This window comes from Chionomys nivalis, chromosome 13 (assembly GCF_950005125.1).
Source record: "Chionomys nivalis chromosome 13, mChiNiv1.1, whole genome shotgun sequence".
NCBI lineage: Eukaryota > Metazoa > Chordata > Mammalia > Rodentia > Cricetidae > Chionomys > Chionomys nivalis.
In genome coordinates this window covers 27,291,411-27,304,673 of record NC_080098.1, presented here as the reverse complement: position 1 = coordinate 27,304,673, position 13,263 = coordinate 27,291,411, and the positions used below count along the sequence as shown (strand labels likewise).

Genomic DNA, 13,263 nt, shown 5'->3' with positions numbered 1-13,263 from the left:
TAGCACTCTGAGGGAGCGCTACATTGACCAAGGTGTTCAACACATTCTTTTTAACAAAAGTCATTTCTAATCCGAATTCAGACTGCAAAGGCAGAATTCCTTGAATCTCTTAGCTTTTAAAATCCCTACTCTCCAAAGGAATTTACAGCAGGTGAGTATCTCTGATTGAGTATCCGCACAGTCTTCATGAATACCATACTCTGCCTGGCCCAAACCATCCCATCGCGATTGCAGGAGCCTCAGTATCTGGCACTGTAAGCCTGGATGATTGACACAGAGTTCAGACCTCCATTCCCTAGCACTCCATGGCAGTGGCTCTTCTTGTTTGTTCCGTGGATCCTTACAAGGCAAGGGGATGAAGACCCTTTGAGAGGACTCGTGTGTGTGTGTGTGTGTGTGTGTGTGTGTGTGAGAGAGAGAGAGAGAGAGAGAGAGAGAGAGAGAGAGTTATTTTCCTAACAATCCTAGTGTCTTTCTGTTTACAGTGTCTTGACATTTACTCTGAGGTCAAAAGCAATCATGGGGAAAATGCTAGCCTCTTTGCATGACTCAAATGACTGTATTTTGGACTACTAAATGTCTCATTAAAGAAGAAAAGCCAGTCTTATTTGAAGAACTGATAACTATATATTTGTGCCTTTGTATTCTTGTATACACTTTCTTGTTTTTTTTTTTTTTTTTTTTTGAGACAGGGTCTTTCTATGTAGCCCTTGGAACACACAGATATCCTCCTGCCTCTGCCTCCAGAGTGCCAGGATTAAAGGCATGGACCACCATGCCCAACTGTATACAGGTTTTTAGCATCAGCTAAACATGAAAGTGTGACAGTTGCCATGAGAACATTTGTGTGGCTGTCTGCAAGAGTCCAAGGTGATGTTTCTTTTCCCCTCATAGAAATATTTTATTGGAAGAGCAGCTGGCAAGGCAAGGGAGTGCTGGGATTTGGAGTTTAGACCAATACAACTCCCAGTTCAGGGGGCCTGGGATGGATGCCAGGGCTGGGGTTATGCTCCCCACTTAACATTCCAGACTCTTTGGATTTAGAGGTGACAGGAAATTGAAGTGATAATTATGCTTAACATTTTAGGCTCTCTTTGGAAAGGTCGTTCTTGTTGTTTGTGGTAGCATATACTGGCGAGTTGGCCCTTGGGCTTCTGGAAACTCTCCATTCTCTGCCTTCCACCTTGCCATAGGAGTGTAGGCATTATAGGCTTGCTTTGCTGCATCTAGCTTTACATGGGTTTTGGAGATCCAAACTCCTCACACTTAAATGCCAAGTTCTTCACACATCGAATGGTCATCCCAGTTCCTTTTTAAATATTTTATTTATATATTAATTATACACAACAATTGGGTTTAAAATAAGATCTTCATGCATGTATATAATACATTTCTCAGTAACTTTTAAATGTCTAGATCAGTGGTTCTCAACCTGTGGGTCATGACCCCTTTGGGGTCAAGCAACCCTTTCACAAGACTTGCCTAAGACCATCAGAAAACACAAACATTTTACATTATGACTCATAACAGTAGCAAAATTACAGTTATGGATATCAGTCTTCTGTCCTATGTAAAGTTGGTGAAGATCTTTTCCCAATCTGTAAACTGCCACTTTGTCTTGTTGACCGTGTCCTTTGCTTTACAGAAGCTTCTCAGTTTCAGGAGGTTCCATTTATTAATTGTTGCTCCAAGATAAAAAACACTGACAACAGCTTATGCTGGAGAGGATGTGGGGTAAGGGGAACACTCCTGCATTGCTGGTGGGAATGCAAACTGATGGAGCCACTTTGGAAATCAGTATAGCAATACTGATTCTCAGAAAAATTAGGAAACAGTCTACCTCAAAACCCAGCAATACTGCTGTTGGGTATATACCCAAAAGATGCTCAATCATACCACAAAGACATGTACTTAACTATGTTTATAGCAGCATTGTTTGTAATAGCCAGAACCTGGAAACAACCTAAATGTCCCTTGACTGAAGAATGGATAAAGTAAATATGGTACATTTATACAACTGAGTACTGCTACTCAGTGGTAAAAACAATGACATCTTGAAATTTGCATGCTACTGGATGAAACTAGAGAAAACATCCTGAGTGAGGTAACCCAGACCCAGAAAGACAAATATAATATGTACTCACTCAAAAGTGGCTTTTAGACATAAAGCAATGAAAAATCAGCTTACAGTCTACAACTCCAAAGAACCTAGACAACAAAGAGGACCCTAAGAGAGACATATAGGGAGCTACATATATGTAGAGAAAAAGACAAGATCTCCTGAGTTAATTGGGAGCGTGGGGGGGGGGGTCACAAAAGAAGGTAGAAGAGGAGAGGGGAGGAAAGGGGGGAGTGAATAAAAATGTATAGCTCAATAAAAAACAATAAAAATTAGTTATGAAGTAGCAGCAAAAATAATCTTGTGATTGGGGGTCACCAGGAGATGAGGAACTGTATGGGGGTCACATCATTAGGAAGGTTGAGAACAACTGCTCTAGAGAGTCACACATATTTTTTTTTCTGAAGAGAAAGGAGCCAGTGTGTGGGGTGAGAGGCTGCAAGGAGAGAATTAAGCCATGAAATGAGAAACATTCCCTCTGCCATAGTTTCCCAATTTTTGAATTGCAGCAGTGTGGCCATCACAAGGCAGCCCTTTGTGAGTCATGGGTGCTAAGTAATTCTGTTTAATGTCTTTCCTGGGTTCTCCTTTCAATGTGCCTTTTTTGTAAAAATCAGGCAAAGACTGGGTGTCTGACCCACAAAAACATGCATGCCCCAGAAAGTAAAACCCGCAGCTACCTGTGTACTCCTCTTGAAGGGAGCAGGATTGTCTTACCCAACTGTGATTCCTCATCTTCCATGGAACTGTCTGCTATGGGTTAATTGTTTTCCGGTGATGTCAGCCCTGGTTTTCCGGGAGGCAGTTGACCACATGTCCAGGTACGATTTGTCCTGTCTGGAGCAGTCAGGCAGCGATGGGGGAGGAGAATGCTCAACAGTCTCTCTCTCAGCAGATTGTTGCTGTGGCAATTAACTGGGGAGGCGGGGTCACTGGTTATCATTTTTTTCTGCTTTTTCTACTTCATAACAACTGCCAACCATGTTCTCATATCCTCCAAAATGGAAAGTTGCTCAAATTACCTAGTGGTTCAAATTCCTAACTAACCTCAGAAAAAGAAGAGAATATTCAGAGTTCAACAAAGTTTATGGCTAATAAGACTCAGTGGATAAAGGCGATTGCTTTGCAAGCCTAGCAACTGGAATTTGATCCCTGGAACCCATATAAAGGTGGAAGGAGAGAACAAATGAAGTTGTCCTCTCATCTGTAAACATGTGCTGGGGCATATATACAATAATAAAAGTAATAATAATGATAATAATAATAATTTAATAAATAAGGCTGGAGTGATGGTTTAACAGTTAAGTACTGAGTTCAGCTCCCAGCACACATATGGCAGCTTGAACCATTTGTGACTCCAGATCCTAAATTTCGCGGGATTTGACACCTTCTTCTATTTCCTCAGGCGCGCGCGTGCGCGCGCGCGCGCGCACACACACACACACACACACACTGTATATATAAATGTGCAAACAATGAATTCAAATAGATAAAATTAAATCTTGAAACAAAAACAAATATAAATTTGATTAGGAAAAGAGTAGGACTGAGCCAGCAACCTGGGCTGGAGTGGGCCTGGGATAGTGAACTCCAGGGGAACAGGAGCAGATCCAGACCAAGGACATTTGCAGAGGAAGGACTGAACCAGAGACCTAGGCTGGAGTAGACCTGAGACAGCAAACTCCACAAGAGCAGGTACAGGGGAGCAACTGCTGAGCAAGCTAGTGGGCCAGATCCAGAGACCTCTGTGGGTCTGGGAGTGAATCTGAGACCTCTGAGGGAGTAGGCCTGAGCCAGGACCCCTGCAGGTCTGGGAGTGATTCTGGGACCTCTGAGGGAGTAGGCATGAACCAGGAGCTCTGTGGGTCAGGGCGTTGGTCTGGAACCTTCAAGGGATAGGCAGGAAGCAGAAACCACTGCGGGTCAGGCATGACTCTGGGACCTCTGAGTGGTTAGGCCTGAGTCAGGTCCTCTGCGGGTCCAGGCACACCCAAGTCTGGGACCTCTAAGGAAGAAGATCAGAGCCAGAGACTTTTGCAGGACCAAACCCAAACGAGGGACCTCTGCAGGAGCAGATCCAGACCAGGGACATTTACAGAAACAGGTCTGAGCCGGCAACATGGACCAGAGCAGGCCTGAGATAGGAAACTCCATGGGAGCAGAGCAAACCCCAGGAGTGCTGAACAACCTCCAGGAACATGAAGTGACCAACGGGGTAACTAGAACCATGGCACTGACTGTACTACGAGGAACAACCATCTGAGCCTTGGATCCACTGGCACCTAGAAGATTAATTCCCAGAGTCACAGACAGCCCTAACCACACCAATTAGAGGAAAAGATGAGTAGACAAGGTAAGAACACATGCAACACCACAAAGAACAACACAACACCAGTAAAATCTAGAGACCCTACAACAGCAAGACTTGAACAACCAAATATAGATGAAGCAGAAGAAAATGACCTAAAAAATAACTTCAGGAGAATGTTTGAGACTCTTAAAGAGGAAATGAGAAATTCCCTCAAAAAAAAAAAAAAAGAAGGAAAATACAAAATATTGGAAGACATCAGCTAATCCCTTAAGGAGAACCAAAAAAAAAAAAAAGCAATCAAACATATGAAACTATTTAAGACTTGAAAACTAAAATAGAGACAATAAAGAAAATACAAGTCGAGGGAATTATAGAAACAGAAATCATGAGAAAATGATCAGGAACCACAAATGCAAACATAAACAGCAGAATACAAGAGACAGAAGAACGAATTTAAAGTGCTGAATATATAATAGAGGAAGTAGACTCATCAGTCAAAGAAAACATTAAATCTAACAAAAACAGCACAAAATATCCAGGAAATATGGGGCACCATGAAAATATCAAACCTAAGGTATGGAAGAAGGAAAAGAAGTTCAACTCAAAAGCACAGATAATATATTTAACAAAATCTAGAAGAAAACCTTCCCTACCTAAAGAAAGATACGCCTATGAAGATACAAGAAGCATAGAGAACAGCAAACAGACTGAATAAAAAAAATGTCCTCTTGCCACATAATAATCAATAATGTAAACATACAGAATAAAGAAAGAATATTAAGAGCTGCAAAGGAAAAAGGCCAAGTAACATAAAGGCAGACCTATGAGAATTACACCTGACTTCTCATTGGAGACAATGAAAGCCAGAAGGTCATGGTCAAGCATTATGCAGACATTAAGAGACCACGGATGCCATTCCAGACTACTATACTCAGAAAACTTTCAATCACTATAGAAGAACAAAACAAGATAGTCCATGACAAATCTAGATTTCACCAATACATAGCTACAAACCCAGCCCTGCACAAAATACTAGAAGGAAAACTCCAACCCAAGGAAGTTGGCTACATCAACAAAAACAGATAATTGATGATTTCACAGAAGCAAATCCCAAAGAAGGGGAAAACACACAAATTAACATCACCAACAATGAAAACTAAATTAATAGGAGATAGCAATCACTGGTCACTAATATCCCTTAATGTAAATGGACTCAGCTCACCTATAAAAAGACACAGGCTAAGAGATTGGATATGAAAACAAAATCCATCCTTCTGTTGCTACATCAACAAAAACATAGACAATTGATGACCTCACAGAAGCAAATTCCAAAGAGGGGGAAAACCACACAAATTAACATCACCACCAATGAAAACTAAATTAACAGGAGATAGAAATCACTGGTCATTAATATCCCTTAATATAAATGAACTCAAGTCACCTATAAAAAGGCACAGGCTAACAGATTGGATACAAAACCAGAATCCATCCTTCTGCTGCAAACAAGAAACACACCTCAACCTCAAAGACAAACATTGCCTCAGAGTAAAGGGTTGGGGAAAAATTCCAATCAAATAGACCTAAGAAACAAGCTGGTATAGCTATCCTAATATCTAACAAAATAGAGTTCAAACTAAAATCAATCAACTGAGACAAAGAACATTTCATATTAGCCACAGGAAGAATCCATCAAGAGGAAATCTCAATACTGAACATTATGCTCCAAATACAAGGGCACCCTTGACCACATACTCAGTAACAAAACAAACCTCAACAGATACAAAAAAAAATTGGAATAACCCCATGTATCTTATCAGATCATCATGGCTTAAATCTAGAATTCAACAGCAATACTACTTCCAGAAAGCCCACAAACACATGGAAATTAAGCAATGCTCACCTGAATCATCAATGGGTCAAGAAAGAAATAAAGGGACAAATTAAAGACTTTCTGAAATTCAATGAAAATGAACATACAATATACTCAAATTTATGGGTTGCAATGAAGGCAATTAAGACACGTATACAAGGATTTTAAATATTTGGAGAAAGAAATTGAAGAAGACACTAGAAAGTGGGAAGGTCTCCCATGCTCTTCAGTATGTACAATTAACATAGTAAAAATGGCAACCTCATCAAAAGCAATCTACAGATTCAATGCAATTTTGCCTATCAAAATCCCAACAAAATTCTTCACATACCTTGAAAGAACAATACTTAACTTCAAATGGAAAAGCAAAAAAATCCAGGATAGCCAAAAGAATCCTGCACCATAAAAGAACTTCTGGAGGCATCACAATCCCTGACTTCAAACTCTACTACAGAGCTACAGTACTAAAAACAGCCTGGTATTGGCCTAAAAACAAACAGGAGGACCAATAAAACTGAATTGAATACTTGGATCTTAATCCACTTACTTTCGAAAACCTGATTTTTGACAAAGAAGCAAGAAATATCAAATGGAAGAAAAAAAGCATATTAAAAATTAGTGCTGGCATAACTAGATATCAAAATGTAAAAAAAATGAAAATAGATCCATATCTATCACTATGCACAAAACTCAAGTCCAAATGGATCAAAGACCTCAACATAAAGCCAGCCACACTGAACCTTGTAGAATAGAAAGTGGGAAGTACACTTGAACGCATTGGCACAGGAGACCACTTCCTAAATAGAACCCCAGCAGCACAGACACTGAGAGAAACAATAAATGGGACCTCCTGAAACTGAAAAGCAAAGGACACGGTCAACAAGACAAAATGTCAGCTTACAGAATGGGAAAAGATCGTCACCAATAGAGGTCTGATCTCTAAAATCGACAAAGAACTCAAGAAATTGGTTATCAAAAGAAACAATAATCCAATAAAAATTGGGGTCCAGACCTAAACAGAGAACTCTCAAACAGAAGAATCTACAATGGCTGAAAGATACTTAAGGAAATGCTCAACATCCTTAGTCATCAGAGAAATGCAAATCAAAACAACTCTGAGATTCCATTTTACACTTCTAAGAATGACCAAGATCAAAAACACTGATGACAACTTATGCTGGAGAGGATGGGGAGTAAAAGGAACACTTCTGCATTGCTGATGGGAATGCAAGCTGGTGCAGCCCCTTTGGATATCAGTATGGCACTATTTCAGAAAATTAGGAAACGACCTTCCTCAAGACCCAGTCATACCACTTTTGTGTATATATCCAAAGCATGCTCAATTGTGCCACAAGGACATGTGCTCAACTATGTTCATAGCAGCATTGTTTGTCATAGCCAGAACCTGGAAACAACCTAAATGTCCCTTGACCAAAGAATGCATATGGAAAATGTGGTACATTTACACAATGAAATACTATACAGCAGAAAAAAAAAACCTGACATCTTGAAATTTCCAGGCAAATGGATAGTTAGAAAACATCATATTGAGTGAGGTAACCCAGACCTAGAAAAACAATTATCATATGTACTCACTCATAAGTGGGTTTTAAACATAAAGCAAAGGAAACCAGCCTACTAATCACAATCCCCGAGAACCTAGACAACAATGAGGACTCTAAGAGAGACATACATAGATCTAATCTGCATGGGAAGTTAAAAAAAAAAAAGACAAGATCTCCTGAGTAAATTGGGAACATGGGGACCTTGGGAGGGGTTGAAGATGGGGAGGGAGACAGGAAGGGGAGTAGAAAAAAATGTAAGCTCAATAAAAATCAATTAAAAAATTATTAGGAGTAGTTTTTCAATCTTTATTTATTCATTTCCCTTACTAATAGAAACACATGGTTTAATGAAAAATTTAAATGTGCAAATATATACATGTATATTAATTTTATTACATTTTCTTTGTGGGCAGAGTTTTTTTTGGGGGGGGGTTTGTTCTTGTTTTTTTGTGTGTGTGTGTTTCGGTTTTGTTGTTGTTGTTGGTGGTGGTGGTGGTAGTAGTGGTGGTGGTGTGTGTGTGCATGCACAGTGGTACACATGTAGTGAGCAGAGAACATCTGTGAGACCATTTTTTCTTTCCACCATGTCATTCCTGGTGACCTGAACTCAGGTCACTATCCTACCACTGAGCCATCTTCAGATTACCTTTGTTCGTTATTCTGTTATATGAAAAAGATGAGTAACTGACACAGAAAATCAGTATCAGTAAGGGCGGTTATAAGGGGAGAATATGAATCTCAGCCTAGAAAAGAGTGGTACTTCTCATTGTCCCTAAATAAATGAATTTTATTCTATTTTGTTTCAGCCCTTCTCTGTCAATACAGAAAGAAAACAATGTACCCTGGGGGTTCCGAGGTAGCACTGCATTCCCGTACTACCAAACACTTGAGTATGGAGGAGAGGAGAGTGGCTTCTGACCACTAATGGAGTGGTTGTCCGCACAGCGGCCTCTAAGATGCCCGTCACCTTGTTTCTTTCATTACACCCCTGGGTCCCCATAGCCACCCCATGTCCAGATCCTGTTGTCCTGTTGTTCATTTTATGGTGTGTGGAAGAAGTATGTTGCCTCTTTTTTCTTCTCCCACTGTGAACACCTTCCTTCTTTATCCTTCCCACACATTTAAGGTCTAGGCGTCTTGGGACCCTTTGAGGAAGAAGTCAACCATCTGGCAGATAGGTAACTCCCATTCACTCCCTCCAGACAACAAAGGCAAAGCTGTCATCTACTTGAATGAAGAAGCATTTGTATTGGTATTATAGTGAGAAGAAGGGAGAGAAATTCCAGGAGAAAACAACAGCCAAGCGGTGGTCTGGCATAGTCTCTCCTCAGTAACTCCTCCAAGTAGACAATCTTCTCCATGCAGTCCTGGCCCTGGGCCTGCCTGGTCAGTAACAGAACAAAGGGCCAATTCTGTATTTCTCTCTCAAATGGGATTTGGTTGGAGTCCTCATTTCTCTAGCCTCCACCTCCACCCCAGACAGTAAGGAGCTGGGGTCCTTCTTGACTCTGTCACCTCCTGGAGATGATCCCACTTTCTGCTCTGGCTCCAGAGCTCAGGCAAGTGCTTGCTGAAAACCTCCAAGGGTACTGTGACCAAAGGAGAGCGGAGGGGTTCCTTGCTGAGTCCCACAAAGCTCTGCTCTGCTTCTCGTGCCCGCCTCCCCTTGGTTCACTAGACGGCGTTCAGACGGCCCTTCCTTTCCTTCTCTCGGTCCCACCATGCCCTCTTCTTCCCCGGCCACTTCCAAGAGTCTTTCTGCAGAAGAGTTGTCCTTGACCGTGAACCACCACTACCTCCATCCTCCCCATCACTGCCTTTATTTCCTTTGTAGCATGTGCCAAAAAATATGCAGCGACCTCATTTGGGCTTACCTGTTCATTTCCTTGGTAACTCAGTCACAGTCGGGGCCTGACCTTGATGGAGACCAGGACTCCATGTTGTGTGTTCATTCTGTATTCTTCCCCTCCAACCACATCTTCCCATGAGGCACTCAGTAAACAGCATGAGCGGGTACAAGCATTGCAGGAAATTCTCCATTCGTGTCATTCATTTCCAAAGACAAGTGAACCCTGCTTTTACCTGAAGAAAACCCATTATTCCTGTCTGAAAACCTGAGGAAATCACCAGGTTTGGAAATCAAAGACAATGAACGTACAGGCAATTTCTATTCTTCATCTACAGAAAGCTTCAGCTCCATTGAAGAAAGGGAAATGTTTATTTTACTGAGAGACGAGTAGATGATTGGGTTGTGGGGCGGGTGCAAAATCGAGAAAACGAAAGCGGAGATGGGAAACACAAGGCCAGAAGCTCAGGTTGTTTTTTTTACAAAAGGTTTTCCCTATACCTGGATGGAAGGTATTGCCGTGACTGCTGCCAGCCCTGTTGGTGTTTGAGGAGGAAAGCTGCCTTTCACACAGAAGGTCTGGCATCAGCTCAATTAGCAGACCAGCCTGGTTGCTGCTTTTGGACTCTTGTCTAAACAGGACCTGGCCTTCAGGCAACCACAGGGGCGGGGGTGTCTGCGGATGGCAGCCCAATCCTGCCAGACCAACTATGGGGGAGGACCCTACTCCTTCTTAAGCCCCAGCCAGTCAAGCCAGGGCTAGAAAGCCAGACAGACAGCCGCCCCTTGAAGTCTCCACCTGTCTTTACAGAGCCTGGGAAGAGGAGCCCAGCCCGCACTAAGCGCTTGGGAACAGAGACCAGCCTGGTCACCTCTGCCGCATCACCTACGACCTGCCAGCATGACCAACCAGCTGACTGAGGAGCAAATCGCTGAGTTCAAGGAGGCCTTCTCTCTGTTTGACAAGGATGGGGACGGCTGCATCACCACCCAGGAACTGGGCACTGTCATGCGGTCCCTGGGTCAGAACCCCACGGAGGCAGAGCTCCAGGGCATGGTGAATGAAATCGACAAGGATGGAAATGGCACTGTAGACTTCCCGGAATTCCTGAGCATGATGTCCAGGAAGATGAAAGACACCGACAGTGAGGAGGAGATCCGGGAGGCCTTCCGAGTGTTCGACAAGGATGGCAACGGCTATGTCAGTGCTGCCGAGCTGAGGCACGTGATGACCAGGCTGGGGGAGAAGCTGAGTGATGAGGAGGTGGAGGAAATGATACGGGCAGCAGATACAGATGGCGACGGGCAAGTGAACTATGAGGAGTTTGTCCACATGCTGGTGTCCAAGTGAGGCTGTGTCAGAGGCTGCGATAACCAGGCGCCCATGAGGCTCCTAAGCTGTTTGCAAGTTTTGCCGGAGAGTGGCTACCCTCACTGTGGTGAGAATCTTACCCAGGCCTTGGGTGACTTTCCCTGTTTCCCAGCTTCCTCTGGGCTCTGTTGCGTCTCAGGCAAAGTGGACTTTATCCACCAGACTGCATTTTGCTTTCTCTTTTTTTCTGCCAGCTTCCCACCTGCTCACACCCCTTGACAGAGAAAGCCTCAGGCTGAGACAGGCATCAACTCCTCCCAGCCCTCAAGAGCTGACACGGACTGTCCCATCTCTGCATGGACAGTGAGCCAAAGGACCCATGCTTCTTTTTTTCTTTTTCTTTCTTTTTCCAACAGAAATGATCATTAACTCCATGGCATAAACCAGGCTGGAATCTCCGTGTGTGTGTGTGTGTGTGTGTGTGTGTGTGTGTGTGTGTGTGTAGCAAAAATGAAGAAGTCTTCTTAACCTAGTAGCATCTCAGAACCTCCTGGGTGGGGTTCTACCAGGCACCCAATGCTTGGCATCAAGAAAGCCTGTAGCCTACATCACAGTTCCTGGAGCATCTTAGACCAAAGACTTCATCTGCTGTTCAGTTTGGGAAACATCTGGCTATGGAATGAAAAGGAGTGATGGGGACTTCGAGGACTGAGGTCAGGCCATCTGGAAAACATCATTTCCTTTCAGTGAAGCTCTGGCTTGGTCCTTTTTGTCTCATGCAAGCCTCTGTGGTTCTTTTTTTTTTTTTTTCTAAGCTGGGGGTCAGTTGTAACACATTTGTATTCATCTAGAAGGAGAGAAATTTGAATGGCAGAGAGAGGGAGACTGTGGGGGAATAAATAAGACACCTATGTTCCTATGTTGTTCCCTTTTATGTTTCTAACTAAAACCCTGTTTCCTCCCATTGTCATCTTTTGTTTCTTTTATTTTGTGTAAGTGCAATAAATCCCTGCGTTGGTGCATAGAGAAAACGTTTGGATGCAGTAAGTCTCTCCCCGTAATGATCAAATTGGTAGCAAAGAACAAGTAGATATCTCAGTAAGGGGTTGGACATAGAGAGCTCTCTGGTGGAAAGTTTGCCTAACATCCATGAGGCTCTGGGTTCTCAAACATCACATAAACTAGGCATGGTGGTACAAACCCGTGATGCCAGCGTACAGGAGGTGGAGGCAGCGAGGTTCAATGCTGTCCTTGGATGCCAACCTGTGCTGGAAACTCCAGCTTTAGAAAAAAAAGGAAATATATACAATGCTGCTAAAATGCCTGTGTCAGTCACCGGAGAGAAGGATCTCCAGTTCTTTGCTCCTGTTTCCCTCCAGTCACTCTGATTGTTGTCCAGTGTCTGGTAATGAGAAGGCTGAGGAGGGTTCTGACTGCAAGATGACTGCAGCCAAGGTGCAAGAACAGCGCAGAGACCTTTAGCCCTGTCCACACTGGCCATGCCCAGAGGTTGCACCGGCTCGTCCAGAGTCTGAGGGGCCTCCTCAGTCAACATCTGAGTGCCAAGGCTCTGAGGGGCCTCCTCAATCAACATCTGAGTGCCAAGGCTCTGAGGGGCCTCCTCAGTCAACATCTGAGTGCCAAGGCTCTGAGGGGCCTCCTCAGTCAACATCTGAGTGCCAAGGCTCTGAGGGGCCTCCTCAGTCAACATCTGAGTGCCAAGGCGACTGAAAGTTCAATGCTTTGTGAGGTGGACCCTAGACTGGGACTCCGCAAAAATGTTGATCTTTCATGGTCCTCACATCCCCCCTCCCCCGCCATTGATTTCTCATTTGTAAAACAGTGAGGGTGGGCTCTGGAGTGGGACAGCCTGGGGTTGCAGCCACGCTCTTCTCTTATCTGCATGGCTGTGCTCCTTTATGACACCAGGACCCACACACTCTCCTTGTTAAGTAAGGGGCACTGAGTCTGTATAGGAACTCACTACCATAGGGTAGCCATGATGCTTTGTTTCTTCCTCTTACAACAGAAGAACCTGAAGGCATATCATAGGCTTGACCTCCTTCCTGACTGGGCATGACCCCTTTGCCTTCACTATGATGACAAGAGTGGCCTTTCTCCACACTGCAAAGGGTTATAAGAATGGTATTTTTTTTTTAATTCAGTACTGGTGAGTGAACCCAGGCTCTTATACATGCTAAGCAAGCACTATCACTGAGCTATATTCTCAGCCCATGAAC

At 43.4% G+C, this 13,263-nt stretch overlaps 1 protein-coding gene across 1 annotated transcript; it reads left to right on the top strand.

Annotated features, from left to right (window-relative positions):
- The first annotated feature begins 10,566 nt into the window (after nucleotides 1-10,566).
- Nucleotides 10,567-11,754, top strand: LOC130886097 (calmodulin-like protein 3). The gene has a single exon (XM_057788006.1). The coding sequence runs from the start codon at nucleotides 10,613-10,615 to the stop codon at nucleotides 11,060-11,062; it is 450 nt and encodes a 149-aa protein (XP_057643989.1). The 5' UTR covers nucleotides 10,567-10,612; the 3' UTR covers nucleotides 11,063-11,754.
- Nucleotides 11,755-13,263: the final 1,509 nt, after the last annotated feature.